The sequence below is a fragment of the Delphinapterus leucas genome, chromosome 16 (assembly GCF_059928025.1).
Source record: "Delphinapterus leucas isolate spDelLeu-1000000601 "Yukka" chromosome 16, BTC_Dleu_Yukka2, whole genome shotgun sequence".
Taxonomy (NCBI): domain Eukaryota; kingdom Metazoa; phylum Chordata; class Mammalia; order Artiodactyla; family Monodontidae; genus Delphinapterus; species Delphinapterus leucas.
Genome location: NC_143144.1, coordinates 56845513 through 56871956, shown reverse-complemented (window position 1 = coordinate 56871956; position 26444 = coordinate 56845513). Strand labels below are relative to the sequence as shown.

The 26444-nt window shown below is 37.2% G+C and overlaps 1 protein-coding gene across 1 annotated transcript in view; it reads left to right on the top strand.

The window, feature by feature from the left end:
- ARHGAP19 (Rho GTPase activating protein 19) overlaps positions 1-26444 on the top strand; it is a 57956-nt gene that overhangs the window by 17356 nt on the left and 14156 nt on the right. Inside the window, exons 2-8 of the mRNA XM_022569193.2 lie at positions 3408-3673; positions 4992-5072; positions 6887-7096; positions 9310-9536; positions 11253-11339; positions 22389-22454; positions 23710-23901. Of these exons, the coding sequence (XP_022424901.1) occupies positions 3408-3673; positions 4992-5072; positions 6887-7096; positions 9310-9536; positions 11253-11339; positions 22389-22454; positions 23710-23901 (1129 nt within the window). The remainder of the gene's footprint in view (positions 1-3407; positions 3674-4991; positions 5073-6886; positions 7097-9309; positions 9537-11252; positions 11340-22388; positions 22455-23709; positions 23902-26444) is intronic.

Sequence of the window (26444 nt, the reverse complement as noted above, 5' to 3'; positions counted from 1 at the left end):
TTTAAAAATTGGCTTTTCATATTTGGATCTTTATTCTGTCTGGAATTTATTTTTTGTGTATGACGTGAGGTAGGGATCACCCTTCCTTTTATATTATAAAACTGCTTGTCCTTATACTGTTTATATTGTGTGATTGTTTTGTCTAATACAACTTTCAGTGTGATGGGAGACTGCTCTTGCGTTTCATCTATGTGTTGGCAAATACAATTCACTTGGTCCAGTTTTTAATTTCTGTTTTGTTCCTACTTGCAGATGAGTGCTTAGAGTCCTAATAAGTACTGCCTTTCAGGCCCCATAATGTGCCCTTGTGTCCTCTAACATGTCTGGAATTTGTGTAGGCTGTGATGGGGCAGGGAAAGGAGGGTTTCTTTGTTACAACGAACAAGGAGAAAGCTTTTTTCCTGTCTCTTCGATTTACCAATGCCTCATCAGAAGCTTTCAGCATTTATGTAAGAAATTAATTTTTTTCTTAAACTTGAGCAAACTTAGAGTTTGTTTTAAAATTAGATACTGTAGAGGAGGAAGTTGTTTTTGCTTAAAAATAGTATTTTTCTTTTTCTTTAGCCCTTCTCTTAAGTTCTTGACCATGTTCTGTGATATTCTCAGCTTTATATTGTGGTACTATGTATTCCTTGGAAAGAGATTAGCGGACTTTGTGATATGGGGATAATTTAAAAACATAACCTACTATATCTGTCTTTTCCATCTCTTATCTTCCATTTTACTTCCTTTTCTTAACCACTTCTCTCCCTTACTTTTTGTTTTACCACATGCTCCACTCAGAAAAAGTGAAGGAGAGGAAAAAAAAAAGAACTAGGTTAAAGAAATTAAAGTGAGACAAAACAAAAGTGAATGATTATGGGAATGAAGGGGAGAAAAAGCAGAAGGGGAAAAGAAACTGAGATTGCTTGTTTGTTACTTGTGTATTAGGACTCCTAAGGTGTCTCTTTCTTGTGTTCCTTGTGAATAGGTGGGGGCAGCCTTGAACTTATTTATTCTCCTACCTATTCTACCTATTTCGGAGGGAGCAGACCGCAAGGTAGAAAGGATTCTGTTGAGAAACGATGTAGTAGGGTTTTGTGCCTCCGGCTCCTTTCTACTTGTCTATTTGATCCAGTTTAGTGCCTGAAGGTCAACTGTGATATAAGTTTTGGAATCTCAACTGAGTCTTACTCTGGATATTAGTAAACTAAAGATCTGGAGGTTATATGTATGTATGTGTTTCTACTTTAAGAATATAATGGATGCTATTCATGTACATTTATATGTTAGAATTAATTTGATCTGAATTCTGTTTTTCAGAATTAAAAGGGATGTGACATCCATAAAAGCTTAGATCTGATAAATTATAAGACTCTTTTCGGTGCTAACCCATTTCATGATTTTCTGGCTCTCTCAGTAGAGTAGTAATTTCTCATTGGCAGTGATTATAAGTAATAGTTGTCTATTGACTCATTTCTTGACTGAAATAAGCTGACATTAAAAAGAAAGGCTTTGTCAATGCTTAGGATGAAATTGCTTTTGATTTTATTTGGCTTGTATTATAATCATTTGCCAGTGATTATACAGGGAAAATTATACAGGAATTTATACAGGAAAAATAACCTTAGTGTATAAAAAGGTTGAGGAAACAGCATTTTAAGTTCTCTTTCTTTAATGACTTTTTGGCTTGAAAATACACATAATTTTTATGTAAATTCTTGTGTTATCATTTTAGAGAAAAGAAATTTAGTAGCCACCAACTGAAGATTTGGGCTGTTGAATAAAATTATGTAATAACTTTTCAGGGAAGTAGAGATGAACTTTGAAATTTACCCATGCCTTGTTTTCATTATACCATGTTAAAAGTGATCCATGTAGGACTTCCCTGGCGGTGCAGTGGTTAAGACTCCGCACTTCCACTGCAGGGGAGCTAAGATCCCACATGCCATGTGGTGTGGCCAGAAAAAAAAAAGTTCCATGTAGTATTGGCAAAGTGTGTTAAAGATTAGTTATATTTAATGTTTAGAGATATCATTTTTCCTGGAACAGTGCTTTGGTACCTGGGGTGTTGTGGAAACTTTTAAGTTGTGATTGTTTTTATTGTGGGAATGTTTGATTGAGTCAGGTGGATTTCAGCTTTGTCTGACAGATGTGATGACTTGTCCTTTCTGGCTTGTGTTACATTTACTCATTGGTTGTATAATAGATGGCTGTTTATATAATGAAAATTAGAATAAGCCATTAGAGATGATTGATAATGGATACAAACAAGTGGTGATGTGTCTGCTACAAGAGATGGAATAATACAGTTCTTATATGTAACATGTTAAAATTAGAAAACAATAGGGAAGAAAATATTTCTGAGAGTCAGAGGAGCTTTGCTAGAAGTATAGCCCAAATAATTTAGGAGTGGAAAACCAGCTAAGATCAGGGGCCAACAGAACATATCTGCTGAGTATTACTCAGTGATAGAAGAGTAAAATTAGAAGCAAAATACAGAATATTTTTAAGTGCCTTAGAGAGGAAGAACCTGTCTGAGCAAAGTTTGGACTTAGACGATGGGCCAAAGCCATCCAGAATGAAGGATTTTAAAATAAAACCCGTTTCTGAACCTTGGCAAGGCTGAATTAATATCTATTTTATGTACCTGTAAGTGCCTTCCATTCTAGTGAAGGGTTTTTGGTTATGAGGAACAGAATCCAAAGCGCCTGGCTCAGTTGAAGGGGACTGATTATAAGGAAACACCTGCCTGTGTAGGGACCCAGGGACCAAAGAAGCCTAAGGGTAGAGTAAATGTTTTCAAAATGTCTACTATACTGTTTAGATATAGTTTTAGCTCTTCAGTAGTCTCATGCTCACTGTCACATGGTTTCTGTGGCATTTGCGACTAGCCTGTGTTACTGTCAGCAGTTAATCACTGGATGGAAAATACCATACAGTGCTGGCTATACTCCCAGGAAGGCCTTAATTTAATGATTACCCATTGCTGTGTTGGGGGAACAGCTGCAGGTCTGATGTTTTACAAGAATTTAATGGTAATAGTTTAGGGTTTGACTGTTTTAATAAGGAAAGTGGTCTATGTGACTGCCAGTTCTAATATACTTTTAGACTCAGGAGGCTGTAAGGATCTCTATCTTCTTGCAGTGAATGCCTAAAATTAAGAGGCAAATTCAGGTCATATCATAGAGGCTATTTGGTGTCTTTTCTTTAAACTAAAATTCTAAGTATCTAGGTGGATATAACCTAAACAGCAACAAGCCCAAATTGTCTTCTTTTATGCAGTCAGCAGATTGGGGATTAGGTTTTCAAAAGACCAGTCTGTAGATTAGCCCACAGAAAGAATGAATAATTGTATGGTTGAGAGGGAATGCGAAACCCATATTAAAAATTATCCCCCCAAAGATTCTTCTGTTTCTTGTTTTCAGAGATGCCATCTGCAATTTTGTTATCTGCAATGACTCTTCCCTTCGAAGTCAGCCCATTATCTTCAATCCTGACTTTTTTGTGGAGAAACTCCGACATGAGAAACCTGAGGTGTTCACCGAGTTGGTGGTCAGCAATATCACAAGGCTCATCGACTTGCCTGGAACTGAGTTGGCTCAGCTGATGGGAGAAGTGGACCTTAAGTTGCCTGGTGGGGCCGGCCCGGCATCAGGATTCTTCCGGTCTCTAATGTCTCTCAAGCGAAAGGGTAGGAGATGTATCTGTGAAGGGGGCAGGTCTCAGCTGCTCCCTGGGCTTCATTCTGAACATCTGCATGTTCATGGAGGAGTTTCTATTATTATAAAGCACTTTTTGTCATTTTTCATTTACATGAGTAGTAAAACATTAAGTAATATTAATAAAAATTATAAAAACGGTCTAGATAAGTTAAAGCATATATATCAGTCCCCAAGACATAACATGATTAGTTTAGGTAGTTATCAGGGGCACCTTGATTTTCATGCCCTATTAATACTATACTAAAATAATATTAAAGATACAACGTTTCACAGCTGGTGAGTACAGTAAAGAAAGTTTGAACATTTTTTTATTGCAGTAGTTCTCAAATGTTTTCATTCCATGGAATGCTTTGATAAGGCAAATACCTATGAATCACCCAAAAAAAGCCTTCTCAGAAATAAGTTATTAGTGATATATATAATAAATTATGACTATTAACACTGCTTTTGATAAGATGTTAAAGAGGTACTATTTTGTTTTTTAATTTTTTTTAGTTAATTTATTTTTTAAAATAAATTTATTTATTTATTTTTTATTTTTGGCTGTGTTGGGTCTTCGTTGCTGTGCACTGGCTTTCTCTGGTTGCGGTGACCGGGGGCTACTCTTTGTTGCGGTGCGCAGGCTTCTCATTGCGGTGGCTTTTCTTGTTGCGGAGCACGGGCTCTAGGCACGCAGACTTCAGTAGTTGTGGCACGTGGGCTCAGTAGTTGTGGCTCGCGGGCTCTAGAGCTCAGGCTTAGAGTTGTGGCACACGGGCTTAGTTGCTCCACGGCATGTGGGATCTTCCTGGGCCAGGGCTCGAACCCATGTCCCTTGCATTGGCAGGCAGATTCTTAACCACTGAGCCACCAAGGAAGCCCCTGTTTTTTTAAATATTAGGAAATCCTGAGGGCAGCAAAAAAAGTTTAAACATTATAACAGATCAGACCCTATACCAACTCTAGTGGATAATCTATCATGCTCTGACAATCATGGGTCTAAGTTCTATTTTTTGTTTGTTTTTAAATTACATATCAATATTCTAGGTATTGTTACTTAAATAAGAAGATGGTCTTTGCCTTCAAGGAACCTACCATCTAAGATTAAACTCGCAGAGAGTTGATTGAGAGTTTTCTGATTACATTTTCTGGTACACTTCCAACTTTAAGGTTTTTGTTTACTGACCCTGTGAAAATACTTGCTAAACTGTAACATAATATACTTGAGGGGTATGTTGCTTTTAAGTATGCTGATTTTGTACTATTTGTGGAAAATATAGCTTTGTTCTATTGTATGGTTTTTTTCAGAAAAAGGAGTAATATTTGGATCCCCACTGACAGAGGAAGGCATTGCCCGTATATACCAACTGATTGAATATCTACACAAAAGTAAGACTACTTGAAATTTTGTCATTCTTTGTTAATGAAGAATTGTCAGTCTTCTACTGGGAGCTAACATCCTTGAGTTAGCAATTGTTAGGTGACAATTAACCATCAACAAAGACACTAATCAATGATAATTTCAGGTGGTATGTTTCTAAATATATTTCCTTTTAAATTTCATCTCATGTATTGATTTCTTTTATACTCTTAAAGATATATATACATTAGATAGTGTCTATGAAATCACAATTTCCCCTTGACTGAAAGAGACATTTCTTCTGTAAAAATACGTTGCTCAAAAAAAAAAAAAAAAAAAAAAACGTTGCTCCTTTATAACATTTACTCCAGGGAGCATAATTTATTGCCAAAGATGCTTTTCATCTCTAGAATTCTCTGATTAAAATATACTCTTCACTTAATTCCTTTTTCATTTTTTTAGTAGTCATACTGGTTATTTCATTGCTCTAAGTGTTTGGCAGAGCTGAGTGTATATGAAATGTGTGGCTTTATGTGATGTCTTGATAAATTTGACACTAACACTTATTTATGTCTTATTCTATATGGGACATTGTGCTAGGAGCTAGAGCAGAGGTTGCAAACTGACAGCCTAAGAGTTTAAGTCATCTATATTCATATTTTGTTTGTTTGGCAAAGGATTAAATTAAAAATAAAATAACTTATCAGTCTTTTAAAATGGAAACAGTCCAGGTTTTCAACTTCTTTGGATAATAGGAAATAATAGGAAGATCTAGCATCCTTGGGCCCTGTTGCCACTTGGACACAGTCAGCTGGAGCACAGGTAGGTGCTCCTCAGTTTGTTAGGGTTCCTGTTCATTCATTTACTGTTACCAGCCTGGCCTTGTAGGCATTTGAACTTGGACCCCTGAATTAGGGGGTTATACAAAGAAATATGGACCTAAGCTGAAAACATAACTCTCATGCTTCTTCCAGGTCAAACCAAAACAATATGTCTCATCTTTTTTATCCCCTTAGATTAGCTTAAAATATAGGTGGGAGGGAAGAATCGTTTAGTTGGGATGACCCTGAGCTTCTGGGAATCTCTTAGACTGAAAGGTGATCTGATAGGTTAGAGTTTTAATTCCTGGGGCAGCACAGAGACTCTAGATTCATTTTAGGCTGGGAAACTGTTTTACAGGAGCAATGAACCCCCACAGATGAACTCGGCCCCTCCAGCAAAGTCTGAGATGACCCACGGGAAGGGGCCTTCAGGGAGATTTGGCTTTCTTCCAACTTATTTTTCAAGCCCATTCTGACTATTAAGGTTAAATTCAGGGGGTGAGGAGGGATAAATTAGGAGTTTGGGATTAACAATATACACACTACTATATATAAAATAGATAACCAACAAGGACCTACTGTATAGCACAGGGAACTATACCCAATATCTTGTAATAACCTATAATGGAAAGAATCTAAAAAAGAATATATATATCTATCTATATCTTACTTTGCTGTACACCTAAAACTAACACAACACTGTAAATCAACTATATTTCAACAGAAAATTAAAAAAAAAAAGGTTAAATTCAGTTTCCAGGTGTGCCTCAGGAGGTTCAGTGACTCCTGGGTGGACCACGTCTCAGTCTGGGAGATCTCTGGGTACTCAGGAATGTTCAGATATGTTTCCTCAGGGGCCAGTAGGTTCTAAACTAATCTGGGAAGAAAGACAGAAACGTCCTTCAAGTTCTTTGTAAAGGGTCTTTCAAGTATAAAGTAGTCTTTTAGATGACTTATTTTAATCATAATTCCTCTTTTTATTTCCTTTTTCATGTCCTCTGTTTCTCTTCCATGCTGAACAGACTTGAGAGTAGAGGGTTTGTTTAGAGTACCAGGGAATAGTGTCCGACAGCAGATTTTAAGGGATGCTCTCAATAATGGAACTGATATCGACTTGGAATCAGGGGAGTTTCACTCAAATGATGTTGCTACCTTGCTGAAGATGTTTCTAGGAGAGTTACCTGAGCCCCTGCTGACACATAAACATTTCCATGCACACCTCAAAATTGCTGGTGAGTATAGGAGGTGAGAAAGAGATGTGAATACATTTCTTTCAATTTAGTAAAGTCATCTGGAATATTCTGTTGTTTGTAACCCACAGCAATGCTTCTGTTAATATTGTTTGACTTCATGATATTTCTGGGCTCTCTGAATACTCATAAGCATTGGCTAGTTATGGTTGATTTGGTCAAAATTTTTTTTTGTGGAATAAACTTCTTTGAAGATAAAGTCTGGGTTTTACCTATTTTTGTATTCCTGATGGATCCTAGCATTGTGCTGTGAACATTTTAGTTGCTTAATTAATGTATGCTTTTCACTGGATTGATTGACACACCCAAATCAATTACCCAAATCAGTACTCACAGTTTTGTATATTTGCCTTAGTTTGAGGCTTTTGCTAAGTATTAATATGCCTCAGTTGAGATCATCTCTACTCTTGGAAATTTGCTTCTTATAAATAATTTTACTTGTTTTCTAAATAGGCAATACATTCACATGAATTAAAATTCAAAAGGTTCAAAGAGTATACAGTGAAAAGCCTCTTTCCCACTCCTGTTCCCAGCACTCAGTTTTTCTTCCCAGAGGGAACCAATGCTATTGATTTCTAATGTATCCTTACAGAGATATTTTAGACACTTACAAACACCTACATATATTCTTTTTCTTTCTTTTTATGTAATGGTAGGGTGTTATACACATGGTTCTGTGGTTTGCTTTTTTCATTTACTGTGTTTTGGAGAATGTTCCATTTTCAGCTCATAAATAGTTTCCTCTTTCTCCTTTGTGCTTGTGTTATTCATTCTTAAATTGCACAGCTGTTATGCTGCAGTAGGCTCTAAGTGCACACAGCATCCACATCCATACTATATTTACTTAGTTTTCTACCCTTGAGTCTTTTACTCTTGCTTCTAATTTTAAGGAAAATAAATAGAAAATTTTTTTCTTTTGAATAATTTTTACTACTTAAAATAAAAACCGAGTTTTGAATTTCTAAAATCTAATAAGATTAGATTTTTTTTTAGCACTTTCAGGAACAGTTTAGATGATACAAACGAGAAAATATTACTAGAATGTTACATAACTTTACAGTTATTTTGGGGGAGAAATAAAGTTGTTGGATATTTGAAAAAGATATGGGAAATATTGATAAGTTCTTTTTATAAGGGTTAACATGAAGAATGCTTGTTCTGTTTGCTTTCCTGTTGAGTTTATTTAGTGCAGTATCTGAAACCGCCCCTCCACCACCCCATGATTCACTGTTCTTTGATATCATACTGAGGTATGGCACAGGTGTATCGTTTGGTACCCCTTGCTGATAACTGGGAGGGATTTTTGTTTTCAATTTCATATTAACAGGGAACAGTTTCTAGAAATATTATCTGCCTTTCCTAAACCTGGAATTATTTTTGAAGTTAAACAGTTTCAACAACACGTTGTTATCATTTTCAGGTCTATATGAATTATACCCAAATGGTTTTCAGTGTCTTTTGAAATTCTGATTATCTAGGGGACTGTTTTTATTGATAACCTGTGTAGCTTGTTAGGGGAGAAACAATGATTCTGACTCCATAAGGAGCTGCCTGGATCATCCTGTTATCAGGGCATAATTCACTCTCATATTTTTTTAGCAGTAAAATATCTTGGTGAGGAAATGTGAAGGGGGTGGCATTATTAAAGATATGTGTGGACATGTTTTCATTTCTCTTGAGTATATACCTAGGAATGGGATTGCTAAGTCATATGGTAACTCTATGTTTAACTTTTTGAGGAACTGCCAGACAGTTTTCCAAAGTGATCACACCATTTTACATTCCCACCAGCAGTGTAGGAGAGTTTAATTTTCTCAGCATTCTTGGCAACACTTGTTATTGTCAGTCTTTTTGACTATAGCCACACCTCCGGTTATGAAGTAGTATCTCATTTTGGTTTTGATTTACATTTCTCTGATAGCTAATGATACTGAGTATACAAATGCTTACTGGCCACTTGTATATCTTCTTTGGAGGAATGTTTATTTAAGTCTTTTGCCCATTTTTGATGGGGTTTTTCTCTTTTAATTATTGAGTTGTATTGACATTATTTTGTTATTATATTTTGCTATAATCTCTATTTATGCTTGATTCTTTTTTTTTCTTTCTTTGATTATAATAAATAGTAGGAGCATTGATTTTTTTTCTTGCTTGTATTTTCTCCCTCCTTTGCAATCGCCTCTTTTGTCCTCAAGATTTGATGCAGTTTGATGATAAAGGAAACAAGACCAATGTACCAGATAAAGAGCGGCAAATTGAGGCTCTTCAGTTGCTATTCCTCATTCTCCCTCCACCCAATCGTAACTTGCTGAAGTTATTGCTTGATCTCCTGTACCAGACAGCAAAGAAACAAGACAAGAATAAGATGTCTGCCTATAACCTTGCCCTTATGTTTGCGCCCCATGTCTTGTGGCCAAAAAATGTAAGTGTTGAGGGAAAAAGGAAAGACTGCTTGGTTTTCTTGGGCTGGCCCTCGTCCTATGGCTGTACCTTGGTGAGGTTATCAAGGGCCCAAGGTCTAGTCTTCAGCTTTATAAGGCTAGGAACTTCCTTTATTAGTTCATTTAAGAGTTATTAAACCTGAGGGGGCCAATTCCTGTTAATCTTGCTTATAAATTATAAGTCAATCTCTTGACAGACCTGATTAGCAATTTATTAGTGGAAATTCTTAGTGGAAAATATAGCTACTAAATAAACTAGAATACTGATTTTGGCTGGTCAATGTAAATTCCTTCTTAACATGAAAGCCTTCTTGGGAAATCAAATTGATTTCTGAAGATTGAATGGTATAAATTTAGAATAGAGCTGTATGATCTTACAGGATAGTGTCACTGAGCTTTTAGATAAAATGACACAGAGAGCAATCCTGCCTTGTTGTAGCTTTTCTATATCCTATAGATATACTCTCCTTAAATAAAGCTGAATATGCTTCTTATTACTGAGACCATGCCCTTCTTAGTGACTTACACGAGAAGTACATTATCTAAAGGCTTTTGAACTAATTCTTGGCCTGGAAGCACATAGCTTCATATTCCTGTCCATTCATAAAATAGGTTTTACTGTATGATGGAATTAGAGTCAGGATAACTGGGTTGGAAGCTGCAAACCCCTGTTAACTGTGTCCTTTCCTCTTTCTATGCGTAGGCTCCTCCTCTGTAAGCTGGGCATAATAGCACCTTTTCCACTTACTTGACAGGATTGTTGGGAAGATAATAGAAATAGATGGGATATAGTGACTTATAAAAGATTTTGGGGATTATAGGAAATGAGAAAAGGAAGATAAAGGAGAGAGGTTGTGTAAGATGTTTTGCCTAACAAGCAACTAGTGAAAAAATAATATAAAGTTCTGGGCCAGGAAGAGCTTCTGCCCAGAGAAAGGTTGATGAGGGGGAGGTGTGTGAGAAGAAAAAGACACACCGACATTTGTCCATGTTAAGGAGATAAAGCCTCATAGTGAAAGAATTTTAGAACGAGCTCACTGAGACTGAAAAGGAGTGAGTGATCTATGACTGTAAAGAGAAGCATTGACTGTAAAGAGAAGCCTGTGAGAGAGGTCTTAGTATAAGCAAACATTAAGTAACAAAGATACATGTTGAGGATGCGGGCTTTGGGATAGTAGATATGCTGAAGTGCTTAAAAAAAAGGCAGGGGAAACAACAGAAGGTAATCAGTGACCATGTGACTGTGTTTTTAAGAAACGGATGTCACCTCTGGTATCAATTAGTAGTGACAGTTCTCTTTCGTCTTTGGAGAAACTGTAGTTTCTCTAGAGAGCAATGTCCTTGGTGATTGTTACAGATTCTATTCTTCTTTCCCCTTTTCCCAGGGTAGATCTTCTTTAGTAACTCTGCATGTATGTCTGATTATCAGGCAGAATTAGGAAATGAAGATTGGTTCTCAAGGATTTCCTGATCACTTCAGGGACACATGGTTCTTCCTAGATTATATCATCTCTAGTGGAAACCTGCTGAACCAAAAAACCTTTCCAGAATTAAATGTTGTATTAGAGTCAGCTTTCTTGGAGATAGAAACTATCATATGTTTGAAAGAATTAGCTTACTGATAAGTAAATGGGAATATCTGCCTTCTACCTCCCAGCTTTTCAACTCCCTTTTTTGGTTTCTTTTGCTCTGAATAGGTCACTGCAAATGACCTTCAAGAGAATATCACAAAGTTAAACAATGGGATGACTTTTATGATTAAACACTCTCAGAAACTTTTTAAGGTAGGTAATGAATGGGATTTGGGTAGTGACAGGACAAGGAGGATGGAACACGGTGGGATCCTGAGAGGGCTATAAAGATGACTAGATAAGAAAGGCCCTGACTGGAAATGGAAACCAGATCGGACAGTGGTAAAACTCAGAGGGAACAACTAAGGTGGGGAAGAATATGGAGGTACCTAGAAGCTGAGTAGGGCTCTGCCCCCTGGGCAATTGGCTCCATGCCCGAGTCATCCTTCCTTTTTCATGAAAGACAGCAGATGTTGGAAGCAGAGTACTTTTATCCTGTCTGCTTCCAGCCAGTAGAATTTTGACAGCCTCCTTTCATCTTGTATTTATTGTCCTTTTTAGTACAAACTAGCAGTGTGTCTGTCAACATGATTTTCTCAATAACTTAGTGGGTCTCTGTGGATTTTAGTGGGATTCACTCAGAAGATAAATTTAAAGATAAACCCATCTCTTTCTTGGACTCTTGCTGAGAAGGCTGAGGGACAATACCTTTAAGCTTCCTGGAGGCCCTCTGGTTGGATTGAGAGTATCTGGTAGGCATACCTTTTACTCTTTGAAAGGGCCCTTTGTGTAACTGAATATTCTGACCTTTTAATGTTTCTAAGATTTTTAGCAAAAAGTTGCATAGTCACATCCTTGGCCTTTTCTTTAGAGTATACTTTCCTGATGGTGAATTTCTTAATTTTAGCATCTTTTGCCATCTGGAAAGGCTGAGAATTTTTTTTTTTTTTTTGCGGTATGTGGGCCTCTCACTGTTGTGGCCTCTCCCGTTGCAGAGCACAGGCTCCGGACGCACAGGCTCAGCGGCCATGGCTCACGGGCCTAGCCGCTCCGCGGCATGTGGGATCTTCCCGTACCGGGGCACGAACCCATGTCCCCTGCATCGGCAGGTAGACTCTCAACCACTGCGCCACCAGGGAAGCCCAAGGCTGAGAATTTTTAAGATCACTCAGTTCTGGTTCTTTTTTTGTCTTTCTTCAATTAAAAAAAAGAAAAATGTGGTAAAATACATATGACAACATTTACTATATGTGTACAGGCCAGTGGCATTAATTACATTCATATTATTATGTAAACCATCACCACCATCCATCGCCAGAACTCTTTTCATCTTGCAAAACTGAAACGCTATACCCATTAAACATAACTCCCCATTCATCCCTTCCCCTTGGCCCTGGCAACCACCATTCTACTTTCTGTCTGTACGATTTTGACCACTTTAAGTATGTCATAAAAGTAGAATCAATCAATTTTAGTGATTGGCTTATTTCCTTTAGCATAATGTCTTCAAGGTTCATCTATGTTGTAGCATTTGTCAGGATTTCCTTCCTTTTTAAGGCTGACATTTCATTCACTGTATATACCACATTTTGCTTATCCATTCATCTGTTGAGGACACTTGGGTTGCCTCCACATTTAGTGCTTGTGAATAATGCTTCTTTGAACATGGACATACAATATGTCTTCTAGACTCTGTTTTTAATTCTTTTGGGTATATAGTTGGCTCTCTGTATCTGTGGGTTCCCCATCCACAGATTCAACCAATGGCAGATTAAAAATATTTGGAAAAAAAATTCTAGAAAGTTCCAAAAAGCAAAACTTGAATTTGCTGCACACCAGCAACTATTTATATATCACTTACATTGTATTTACAACTATTTACATAGCATTTACATTGTATTAGGTATTATAAGTAATCTACAGATGATTTAAAGTATACAGGAAGATGTGTATAGGTTATATGCAGATACTGTGCCATTTTATATAAGGGACTTGAGTATCTGTGGATTTTGGTATCCATGGGGAAATCCTGGAACCAGTAACCTTGGATCCTGAGGTATGACTCTATACCCAGAAGTGGAATTGCTGGATCATATGGTAATTCTAACAGAACTGCCATACTGTTTTCCATAGTTGCTATAATGCTTACATTTTACCTTCTCACCAACAAGGCACAAGGGTTCCCATTACTTTGCATCCTCACCAACACTTGTTACTTTGTTTTGGGGATTTTTTTGATTATAGCTGTGTTAATGGTTGTGAGGTGGTAACTCATTGTAGTTTCAATTTGCATTTCCCTAATGATTAGTGATGTGATGTTGAACATCTTTTCACGTGCTTGTTGCTTATTTGCGTATCTTCTTTGGAGAAATGTCTATTCAAGTCCTTCGCCCGTTTTTTTTTTTTTTGGCTGCACCATGCGGCTTGTGGGATCTTAGTTCCCTGACCAGGGATTGAACCCAGGCCACAGCAGTGAAAGCACCAAGTCCTAACCACTGGACCGGCAGGGAATTCCCACCCATGTTTGAATTGGGTTGTTTGCTTTTTTGTTATTGAGTTGCAGGTGTTCTTTATATATTCTAGATATTAATCCCTTATCAGATTTATGATGTGCAAGTATTTCCTCCCATTCTGTGGATTGCCTTTTACTCTGTTGATAGTGTCTTGCTGCACAAAATTTTAAAATTTTTATGAAGTCCCATTTGTCTATTTTTTTCTTTTGTTGCCTGTGCCTTTGGTGTCATATGCAAGAAATCATTGCCAAATCCAATGCTGTGAAGCCTTTGCCCTTTACTTTCTTTTAAGAGTTTTATTGTTTTACATCTTACATTTATCTATTCTGGGTAATTTTTGTATATGGTATTAGGTAGTGGTCCAACTTCATTCTTTTGCATGTGGATATCCAGCTTTACCAACATCATTTTTGAAAAAACTGTCCTTTCCCCATTGTATAGTCTTGCCACTCTTGTTGAAAATCCGTATATTTGAGGGTTTATCTCTGGACTCTATTCTATTCAGTTGGTCTATATGTTTAGCTTTATGCCAGTACCATACTGTTTTGATTACTGTAGCTTTGTAGTAAGTTTTGAAATGAGGAAATGTGAGTCCTCTAGCATTGTTCTTTTTCAAGATTGTTTTAGCTATTGGGGGTCCCTTGAGATTCCATATGAATTTTAGGATGGATTTTTCTATTTCCTTTTTTTTAATATATAAATTTATTTATATATTTATTTATTTTTGGCTGCGTTGGGTCTTTGTTGCTGTGCGTGGGCTTTCTCTAGTTGCAGCAAGCGGGGACTACTCTTGGTTGCGGTGCGTGGGCTTCTCATTGCGGTGGCTTCTCTTGTTGCGGAGCACAGGCTCTAGGTGCTCGGGCTTCAGTAGTTGTGACATGTGGGCTCCATAGTTGTGGCTTGCAGGCTCTAGAGTGCAGGCTCAGTAGTTTTGGTGCATGGTCTTAGTTGCTCCACAGCATGTGGGATCTTCCGGGACCAGGGCTCAAACCTGTGTCCCCTGCATTGGCAGGCGGATTCTTAACTATTGCGCCACCAGGGATGTCCCGATTTTTCTATTTCTACAAAAACTGTTGTTGGGATTTTGATAGGGATTGCAGTAGATTATTTTGGGTAGTATTGACATTTTAACAGTATTAAGTCTTCCAATCCATGAACAGGGGATGTCTTTCCATTTATTTATGTTGACTTTAATTTTTTTCGGCAATGTTTTGTAGTTTTCATTGTACAAATCTTTCATCTCCTTGGTTAAGTTAATTCCTAAGTATTTTATTCTTTTTGATGCTATTGTAAATGTAATTGTTTTCTTAATTTCCTTTTTGGATTGTTCATTGTTAGTGTATAGAAATACAACTGATTTTTGTGTGTTGACTTTGTATCCTGCTACTTTGCTGAATTTGTTTATCAGTTCTAACAATTTTTCTTTGAAATCTTTAGAGTTTTCTACATATAAGATCATATCATCTATGAACAGAGATAATGTTACTCCTTTCCAATTTGGCTCTCTTTTATTTCTTTTTCTTGCCTAGTTGCTCTGGCTAGTTTTGGTTCCTTTTTGTTTAACATAGTTTTTCCTTCAATTTGTCTCTCTTCTTACTTTATAGTAGCTTGATTCTGCAAGGCCAACAGGAGAGTCTCTCTAGTATGTGCTAACAAGATTCAGATAAAGATATATTTTATATATATCTTATATATAATACATATTTTATATATATAATGTATTATAAATGTATATATCATAATTTAATCACAGTTATGCCATCCCATCACTTTAGCATATTATATAACCTGATCATCACAGGAGCAACATTCAGTCATCAATATTCTGTTGGTTAGAAACAAGTCACAAGTCCATTCACACTCAGGAAGAGGGAATTATGCAGAATGTGAACATGGAGGCCACCGTAGGATTTACCCACTACAGGATGGCAAGTGATCCAATGTCCAGAGTTTAGAAATGACAGATCAGAATCTTTGATTTAGTAGGCTGTAAAACAAAGGGTCAGGGATGTATCTGGGGCTTAGGTGCTGAAGTCAAAGATCATGGTCAATTAGAATCAAGATCTAGGTAAGTGAATTAGAGCAGTAGACATAGGACAACAGGAGAAAGAATGGTTTTTAATGATGAACAAAGATCTTTAAAACCAGTTCTTTATATACTTCTCATTTAGGGGAAGAGCTAGTTCCAAAGCATGGATTTATAGGAATAAGTTGAGAGGAGTTGTGTGTACGGAGAGTGCAATTAACTGACAGTAGTTGTGAATCAAGATGGGGAATTTCTAGGTGCAGTTCCTAATAGAACTCTCCTTCTGTTGAGTTCTCTTGTTACCACTGATATGAGATTAACTTTTCATAGCCCACCACTCACAAGTTGAAAGAGAGGTGGGTTCTCAGAGATCTTATTGAATCTCATGGTTTCTAGCTTTTCCACCTTCTGATCTGTTTACCTGTAGAGCCCATTCTGTCTTGCTCATTGTCCAGTACAATTCAAATATGCAATGAAGTTGTACTTCACTGTGAAGGATTTTTTTAAAGTGACTTAAAACAACACAAATTTGTTATCTTACAGTTCTGTAGGTCAGAAGTCTGACATGAGTCTCACTGGGCTAAAATTAAGGTGTTGGCAGGGATGCAATCCTTTCTGGATGTTCTAGGGGAAAATCCGTTTACTTGCCTTTTCCAACTTCTAGAGGTTGCCCACATTCCTTGGATCATAGTCCCCTACCTCCATCTTCAAGGCTAGCAATGTTGTGTCTTTCTGATCCTTCTTCCATAGTGATGTTTCCTTCTAACCACAGCTGGGAAAGGTTCTCTGCTTCTAAGGACCCATGTGATTATAGTGGACCTGCCTGGATAGCCTAGGATACTCTCCCCATTGCAAGGTCTTTAACTTAATCACACCAGCAAAGTCCCTTTTACTATGTCAGATAACATATCACTGTGGAGGATCTTGAGAATACAGATTGTACAAACCTTAGAGATAAAACATGAGTACAGTCTCCTAGATGTAATTTGGCTTGGTACAAGTTCTAATTATTAGATTCTTTCAGACATTCTCTATTTTTACTCTTCCTTTCTCTTCCATAGATCCCTCTTTTAGCTCCTCATCCTTGGGGTTTTGATTCTTATTTGCTATTTACCTTCGTTTCCAGGCTAGTGTGAGCACTCTTTGAGCCTCTGTTTATCTCTAAAGGAGACAAAGAATGTCTTTTTTTTTTTGAGATTTATTTTAGTCTCAGGACTTTTCTCTTTGGATTTGAGTCAGAATCATTGTCCTTGTGGGCATCTGCTTCACCACTTTGGCTGAGTAGGTTCTTCCCTGAGCTGTTCCTGGATGAAAAATTGTTGATTGTTCTGTGTGCTCTATACTTATTCTGAGGTCCAACTTTACCCCAGATTTGTTCTTCTTGTGCTTTGTTGTCTTCCTTTTTATTTTAATAAATTAAAAAAAAATTATTCATTTATTTACTTAGGCTGCGCCGGGTCTTAGTTGCGGCACTCAGGATCTTCGTTGCCACGTGTGGGATCTTTTAGTTGCGGCATGCGGGCTTCTTAGTTGTGGTGTGTGGGCTTCTTAGTTGTAGCATGCGGACTCTTAATTGCGGCATGCATGCAGGATCTAGTTCCCTGACCAGGGATCCAACCTGGGTCCCCTGCATTGGGAGCGTGGAGTCTTACCCACTGGACCACCAGGGAAGTCCCTTTGTTGTCTTTTTCTTGTTCTCAGGTTTCCTTGGGTGGACAGTTTACCTCCTAATCCTCAGATTCTATGTTGCCTCATTCTGTGTTCTTTGAATTTTTTTTCTCTAAAATTATTCCTAACTATTTATAGTTCTATCCTCTACTATTATCAGTCCATCTGACCTAGTCTGGTTTTCTCTCTTTTCAATAGGAGTCACCACATCTTTTCCTAGGGAATTATGACGTATATATAGTTGAGGCCAATTCCCATTTTATCTGGGAAGTCTTATGAACTGTAAAATACCTCGGACCCTCAGATTTTCATTTAAACCTGTCTGCTTCTGGCTCCCTTTCTGAGTATCCCTTCAGCTCATAGTATCTTTTTGGGGCAGAGGTTTTTTTTTTGTTTTGTTTTTAAATGAAGTTATAGAATAGGTGATGTGGGCTGTCATATTCTTGTTTGGAGGAAATTTCCTTTGGCTCTGCTTTATAATTTACCAAGGTAAAAATTAAACTATATATATAGCATAATGTCTTTGTCATGAGACTCTTTTTTGAAAACTTCTTTGTGGAGTTTTTCAAATATAGAGAAAAGTTGAAATAGTGAAACAGATAACTCTCAGATTCAACAAATGTCACCACTTGCCATATTTGCTTTATCTCTCTCTCTCTCTATATATATATTTTTAAAAATTAATTAATTAATTTATTGATTGATTGATTTTGCTGCGTTGGGTCTTCGTTGCTACGTGCAGGCTTTCTCTAGCTGCGGCGAGCGGGGACTGCTTCTCATTGCCGTGCGTGGGCTACTCATTGCAGTGGCTTCTCTTGTTGCGGAACATGGGCTCCAGGCACGCGGGCTCAGTAGTTGCTGCTCACAGGCTCTAGAGTGTAGGCTCAGTAGTTGTGGTGCACAGGCTTAGTTGCTCCGTGGCATGTGGGATCCTCCTGGGCCAGGGCTCAAACATGTGCCCCTGTGTCAGCAGGTGGATTCTTAACCACTGCACCACCAGGGAAGTCCTCTATATATTCATGCTTTTTTTTTTTTTTTTTGCCTGAACCACTGATATCATGATAGTTTGTCCTTTAATACTTAAGCATGCGTCTCCTAAGAATACGAATATTCTCCTAACAGTCACAGTATTGTTATCACATCTAAGAAGATTTACAAGAATTTCATATCAGCTAATATTCAGTTCATATTTAAATTCCCCAGTTGTCCTAAGAATGTATTTCATAGCTGCTTTTTTAAAAAATGTAAACTTGGACTTCCCTGGTGGCACAGTGGTTAAGAATCCACCCGCCAATGCAGGGGACACGGGTTTGAGCCCTGGTCCAGTAAGATCCCACACGCTGCAGAGTAACTAAGCCCGTGCGCCACAACTACTGAGTCTGCACTCTAGAGCCTGCGAGCCATAACTACTGAGCCTGCGTGCCACAATTACTGAAGCCCGCGCGCCCAGAGCCCCTGCTCCACAACAAGAGAAGCCATAGCATTGAGAAGCCCGCTCACTGCAACAAAAAGTAGCCGCCACTCGCCGCAACTAGAGAAAGCCCACACGCCGCAACTAGAGAAAGCCTGTGCACAGCAACGAAGACCCAATGCAGCCAAAATAAATAAATAAATAAATAAATTTATTTAAAAATATATAAAAAACATAAACTTGACATATATACACTACCAAATGTAAAATAGATAGCTAGTGGGAAGCAGCCGCATAGCCCAGGGAGATCAGCTCGGTGCCTTGTGACTATCTAGAGGGGTGGGATAGGGAGGGTGGGAGGGAGATGCAAGAGGGAGGAGATATGGGGATATATGGGTACATATAGCTGATTTACTTTGTTGTACAGCAGAAACTAACACACCATTGTAAAGCAATTATGTTCCAATAAAGATGTAAAAAACCAAAACAAAACATAAACTGATCAAGCCTTATGTGTTGCTTTCGATTATTATATCACTTTTAATCTGGAATAATTACTACCCTTTATCTTCATGTCATTGATTTGTTGAAGCATTCAGGCCTATTGTAGAATATTCCACATTTTAAATTTGTCTTACTGTTTTTTCAAGGTTATTTAACCTGTTCCTTTATCCCTTTCTATGTAGTTCCTATAAACCACAAGTTAGGTTTAGAGGCTTGATTAGATTCAGGTTAAGCATTTTTGGCAAAGATTCATAGGTGATGTTTGTATACATCATATTGCATCACATTAGGAGGCACAGAATGTAGATTGTCTTTCTCTCAGTAATGCTAATTTTGCTACTTGCCACATCTCTCAATTATAAAGGTACATTTTCCCCTTTGCAAGTAGTAAGTAACCTGCAGGGCAATTAACTAATATAATGGTTTAGCATCCACTGATAATCCTGCTGGACAGTATAACTATATTGTGTATCACAAAACAGTGATTTTCTAATTATATTATTAATCTTTATTAGCTGACTTTCTTCTTTGGAGAAGAGCTTTCCTTCTCTCTCTTAGTCTCTTTTATTATGAGTCTCTGTAGACTCATGGATTTTTAGTTATTCAAAGTGTTAGTCAATTTCAGTTGTTAATTTTGATATTCAAATTGTACCAAATTTGGCCTGTGATAGTCCTTGTAAGCTGCTTCCTGCTGTGTCTTTTTGACAGGACTCCATTAGTCTTTGAGTGTTTCCATCCTGGCATAAATGTCCCCAGCTTACTTTATACTTGCTCTACCCTGGGCCTGGAATCAATTATTTTCTTCAGGGAGCCCTAGTTTCTTCCACTGACACTGGGCATATGTACTGATTGTTTCTTGGGTGTCATTGCTTCTAGACTCTTTGAGGGCAAGGAATAGAATTAAAATTTTTTTAAAAAGAAATCATTAGTTCATATTAGTATTTCCAATTCAGATTTTTAAAAAATTTTAAAAATAATATTGTTATTCATTTATTTTAAGCTCAAAATAATTACATACCATTTGTGAAGAGAAAGTACATGTGCTTAGGCTAGTAGCAATGACTATGTTTCTCTCATCTATATTTGACACTAGGCTGAGTGGAAAGAGATAAGGGATAGCTTAAGAGACTTGACAGCAGGACTCTGATTTTCAAGACATTAACAGGATTTGTTGACATAGTTTTGAAGGTTTTTTAAAAAAATATATTGGTCAGATGTATTCAGAAGTTCCAGGCTGTGAATTAGGTATGTACTGGCTATTCCACTGAATTTTAGGTATTTACATGGATTTTGTTGATGGAGACAGTAGTTTTAGATACATCTTCAATCTTTATCAGGGTTTCTTTTTTTCCCTCTATTTGAGACATCCTAAAAAATAATTTCATATCTTCCTCAAAGTAAAATAGAGGATTAAAATAGTTGTTCAGAGGATTTTTTTTTACATGTTTATTGGAGTATAATTTAACACTACAGAGCTTTTTCTTGACTTCTTTTACTTTATATTTGTATAAATGTAAATTTTTACATTGTAAATTCCAGATTTTAATAGCATTTATATATGTTAATTGCTTTATCCTACAATATAATAAATTAATTTCAAAATAATACAACTATTACTACTAACAATAAACTTCTGTAAATCTGTTGATGGAAGTTTAGGATTTCCTTACAGTTCCTTTTCCCTTGAATATATCTCACTAAGGTTGTATAGTCAGAATACAGTTTTCAAAAGTGAGGTGGAATAATTCCTTTCTCTGTGCTTATGTTATCATTTAAAAAAACATATTTATTTACTTATTTGGCTGTGCCAGATCTTAGTTATGACATGCGGGAACGTCATTGCAGCATGCGGGATCTTTAGTTGCAGCATGCGAGATCTTTAATTGCGGCATGCGAACTCTTAGTTTTGGCATGTGGGATCTAGTTTGCTGACTAGGGATTGAACCTGGCCCCCTGCATTGGGAGCATGGCGTCTTAGCCACTGGACCACCAGGGAAGTCCCTTTTTTTTTTTTTCAATTTGATACGCAGATATATTTTTTTGTTGTTGTTGTACAGGTTTAGTGTTTGCCTCTTTTCCTTTTGGGTTTAATTTTATATTTTGAACCTCTGGTATATTTATATGGTTAAAAAGTCAAAACTACACAAAAAGGTATATTTAGAGAAATTTCAGTCCTTTCCCTAACCATTTTCATTGTTTTCTGGTTTATTCTCTTAGTGTTTTCTTTGTGTTTCTTTTTGTAAAAACAAATTATTGTGTATATGTGTGTATATTTTTATTTCCTCTTCTTCCTTACACAAGTGCTTTATACACTGCTCTGTAACTTTTCTCACTCGACAGCAGATCCTGGAAATCACTCATATCAGTTCGTAAAGTGTTTCTTCCCTCCCTCCCTTCTCTCATTTTTAATAACTGCATAGTACTGTGTTGTATGGATGTATAAAAGTTTATTTAACCATCCTCCTATTAATAGACATTTCGGTTGTGTCTAATATTTTGATTAATCTTATGCAAGTATGTTTTGTATTTCTGGAGTAATATCTTCAGGATAGATTTTCAGAAGTGAAATTTCTGGTTTAAAGGGTAAATGAAAATGTAATTTTTTTAGATGCTGCCAAATTCTCTTTCATAGTGGTTGCATTATTTACACTTCTACTAGGACTGTATCAGGATACTTATCACAGGATTCTGGGTAATATACCAATAAGCTAAATTCCTCCTTGTCTGTTGTTACTCCATAGTAATTCTAAATGGTATTTTCTATACAGTGATTCTAAAATGTGATTTAGGGACCACTTGAAATTTGTAAGGATTTGGGGGTAGTTTCTGTCAAATATAAACATTACTACAAATGTCTGTCGTGGCTAATTTGAAAAAATTATATATATACACACACATATGCCATATATGATTTTTAAAACTACAGTAGTGTCTTGTCACAGTTTTCCTGTTGGGTTTGTTGAGCTATCTTTTTGGTGGCAAGAAAAAGGAAACTATGAAATAGGGTATTTTGAGGATCTTTTGTTTTTCCAGAGTAATCTGCCAGTCAGATCATTTTAAGAACCCCTGTCCTTATGACCTGAAAGAATTTTAGATTCTGCTAACCATTTGTTCTTGTTTTTCTTTTATATCCTGCCCAGGCTCCTGCTTATATTCGGGAATGTGCCAGATTGAACTATTTGGGTTCTAGAACGCAAGCATCAAAGGTAAGAATAGGAATTTGCTCTTAGCCCAAACAAGGAGAGAGCTAGTTAAGATTAGTGGAGTTTTTTTTTTTTTTTTGCGGTACGCGGGCCTCTCACTGTTGTGGCCTCTCCCGTTGTGGAGCACAGGCTCCGGACGTGCAGGCTCAGCGGCCGTGGCTCACGGGCCTAGCCGCTCTGCGGCATGTGGGATCTTCCCGGATTGGGGCACTAACCCATGTCCCCTGCATCGGCAGGCGGACTGTCAACCACTGCGCCACCAGGGAAGCCCAAATTAGTGGAGTTTTAAAACAAAGTATGAAATCAAAGTAAAGACATAAGAAGATAAAATGTGTTATAGTTGAAAAAAACAGTCTGTAAATAGCAAATGTATTAAATATTTTTAGTTATGAAAGTAGTTTTATGTAATACATTCTTTCAAGTTTGGTGGTAAGGTAACACTCTGAAATGTCTAGAAGACTTGAGACCTTATGAGCTTTAGAAAGCAAATGTGTGATGCTTATTAAATTAACAAGATTACATGATTATTGAGTTTTAAAAGTGAGAAGTTTAAAAAAACATCACAAGCACTTTTTGATGATTTTTTTTTTAGTCTGTCTTGATTAGAAACTTAAGCTGTCATCTTACGCTTTTTTTTCTGCTCCTGTTGGTTTCTACCTCTCATTCAGCAAATATTTGGTGTGACCAGGAAAACAGTATTTTATTTCAGCTAGTTTAACTGGAGTATGGTTTTTCTTAGAGAGTTGTTTTTGTTCCTCTACCACTGCTGTGTAGTTATCACATATTGTCATGTGAGCACCAGCCAAGAACCAGTGTACTTGGTCTCTAAGATGGGTCTGTCACGTTAGTATCTAGATGATTTTTTAGATGATTTTAAACTTATAGCTTAACTTCAATTTCTTCTTCAATGAAATGGGAGTAATATACTTTCACTGCTTAACTCATAGGATACCAATGAAAATTACGTGAGATTAAAGGATGCTCTGAAAACTGGACTATTATATAAATATAATTTTTGGTGACAATATTCTAAATGAATTTAGGTTTTCTGGGCAGGTCATGGGAATGGGCTGTTGATATAGTCTATAATTGTAGGTTTCTCCTTATCTGATGATAGTATTTAGATTTTTCTCGTTCCTACATGTAAGAGTATATACCATGTTTCCCACATTTCCCCTTTTTTGTTCCAGTGTGGTGGGAATCTGGAAACAAAGCTGGCAGGATATATTAATTCACTTTTCTTTTAAATTTTCCATAGGATGATCTTGATCTGATAGCTTCGTGTCATACCAGCTCCTTCCAAGTGACAAGATCTCAGAAATGGAACCGGCGAGATTCCTGCCTTCATCAGGAGGAGACCCAGCAGCGTACAGGAGAGGCACTAAGAGAATTGTTCCAACATGTTCACAATATGCCAGAGTCGGCAAAGAAGAAACAGCTTATCAGACAGGTGCCAAATGCAGGGAGACAGTGACGGGGCTTTAGGAATGTGATTTTTGCTTGTAGAATCACTAGGGAATATTATTAAGAATTTCATTTAATTTTTGTCTCTTACTGGTCCAAGCTTTGGTTTAGCCAAGAAGGCAAACTTGTCTATGGAACCTCAGTGGTGATCTCTGTACTATTGCCCCACTAGAGAAAGGGGTGGAGGCTCTTGGATTTCTAGAGTAAGCAGAAGGATCCAATGTGGTTAGTTTCTCTAATTTGGTCATGTATGACATTTAAACCCTTCATATTTTCTTGGCAAATAACTTAATCTTGCTGAATTTCAGTTTTCTTGTTTGTAAAATGGTAATTGGAATGCCCATGTTTCATGGTTGTAAAGATTAGAAAGAATCTATGTAAAGTGGCTGCCATAGCAGAGAAAAAGTGGTAGTTCTTACTAGTGACATTGTTTGCAGTTAGAAAACACTAAATCAAGGGCCTAGTGTGATACTAGAAATAGGAATTCTAGTGGCTGAGTTTGTTTTTTTTGGAGCTATGGGAGCAAAATTAGGTCTCTCATTTGCTATCTTGAGACTCAAAGTATAGCTTGAGTAAATATTGATGACTTGGTTAGTTTCTTTCTCAGGAAATTTATTTTGTCTCAGCCCCTCTTGAATTTTGGCTAAACAGGCAAGGTCAGCCGCTTACTTCTTATTCGACTGGAACTTTCTTGAGGGATGTCTGTGTTTTTATTTATTTTTTTATATCTAACCTCAAGCATGGGGCCAGACAGAAACAAGTGCTTAGAAATGTTGAACTGAGCTGTTCTTAACAATTGACAAAGTCCTTTAAGAGAAATTTTCTGTCACTCTCTTTGTTTTGTTTTTTTAATATTTATTTATTTAGGCTGCACTGGGTCTTAGTTGCAGCATGTGGGCTTCTTAGTTGCGGCATGCATGTGGGATCTAGTTCCCCGACCAGGGATTGAACCTGGGCCCCCTGCATTGGGAGCACGGAGTCTTACCCACTGGACCACCAGGGAATTCCCTTTGTCACTCTCTTTGAAGTTACTTTGAGATCTAGCAAACTGTGCTATGACTGGAATTTTAGAGGGTGTTGGCCAAGTAGTATTAACAGATTTAAAGCAGTGTAGTGATTTAATTCTTGGTAGAAACTAAGCCAGTAATTCAGGTAGGACAGGTGTAAATGACTTCCCTCATCAAGAACACTGAGGGTTAAAGATTATACAAAGGAAAAAACATTAGTTTTGCTCTTTTTAGAAAAATAGGAAATTATAGAGAAGGATTAAAAGAAAATAAATCACTCATCCTACCAGTGCTTACATATTGGGTATTTCTTTCAGTCTTTTTCCTGTGGATATATTGGGTTGGACAAAAAAGTTAGTTGGCCAATGCAATATTTTGGAATATGGAAAAAGTTTGTTTTTCCATACGGAAAAACCTGAACGAACTTTTTGGCCAAGGCAATATTTTGACGTAGTTATGATCATACCATATACTTTCTTTTATTTCTCCCTTTTTCATTAAACATTACAGCCTAAGCATTTTCTCATGCATGCTTACAAACTCCTCACATACATTTAAAATATTGCCATTTATTTTTGAAGAAACTATACTTTTACTGTTCTTGATGATTATACATAATTTATTCTCCATGATTATAAAAATAATGAGTACTCACTACAGAAACATTGAAACCTCCAGAAGAGTGTCAAGAAGAAATTAAAAATCACCTGTTATCATCCAGGATAACCACTGATAACATCTTGGAGTATTTCCTTCTTGTATTTCTTTCCATGAATATGTATTTCATATTTTTTTTGTTTATTGAGATCATAATACATATGCAGTTTTTAAAATATCCTACCCTTTTTTATTTTTGCGGTACGCGGTCATCTCACTGCTGTGGCCTCTCCCGTTGCAGAGCACAGGCTCCGGACGCGCAGGCTCAGCGGCCGTGGCTCACGGGCGCAGCCGCTCCACGGCATGTGGGATCTTCCCGGACCGGGGCACAAACCCATGTCTCCTGCATCGGCAGGCAGACTCTCAACCACTGCGCCACCAGGGAAGCCCTATCCTGCCCTTTTCATATAACATTATATCAGAGCATTTTCCATGTCATTAAAAGACTGTAAACATTTTTAATGGTTGCATATATTTTATTGTATATAACCTGATATATATATATACAGTTTGTCCTCTACTGGACATATTAGGGGAAATTAGGTCATTTTGGGGACTTCCTTGGTCGCACAGTGGTTAAGAATCCGCCTACCAATGCAGGGGACACGGGTTCAATCCCTGGTCTGGGAAGATTCCACATGCCGTGGAGCAACTAAGCCCGCGCACCACAACTACTGAAGCCCGCACACCTAGAGCCCGTGCTCTGCAACAAGAGAAGCCACTGCAATGAGAAGCCCGTGCGCTGCAGCGAAGACCCAACACAGCCAAAAATAAATAAATTTAAAAAAAAAGAAATTAGGTCATTTTTCAGTTTATACATATTTGTTCATAAGTATTCTTATTGCAGATTATTTCCTAGAAGTGG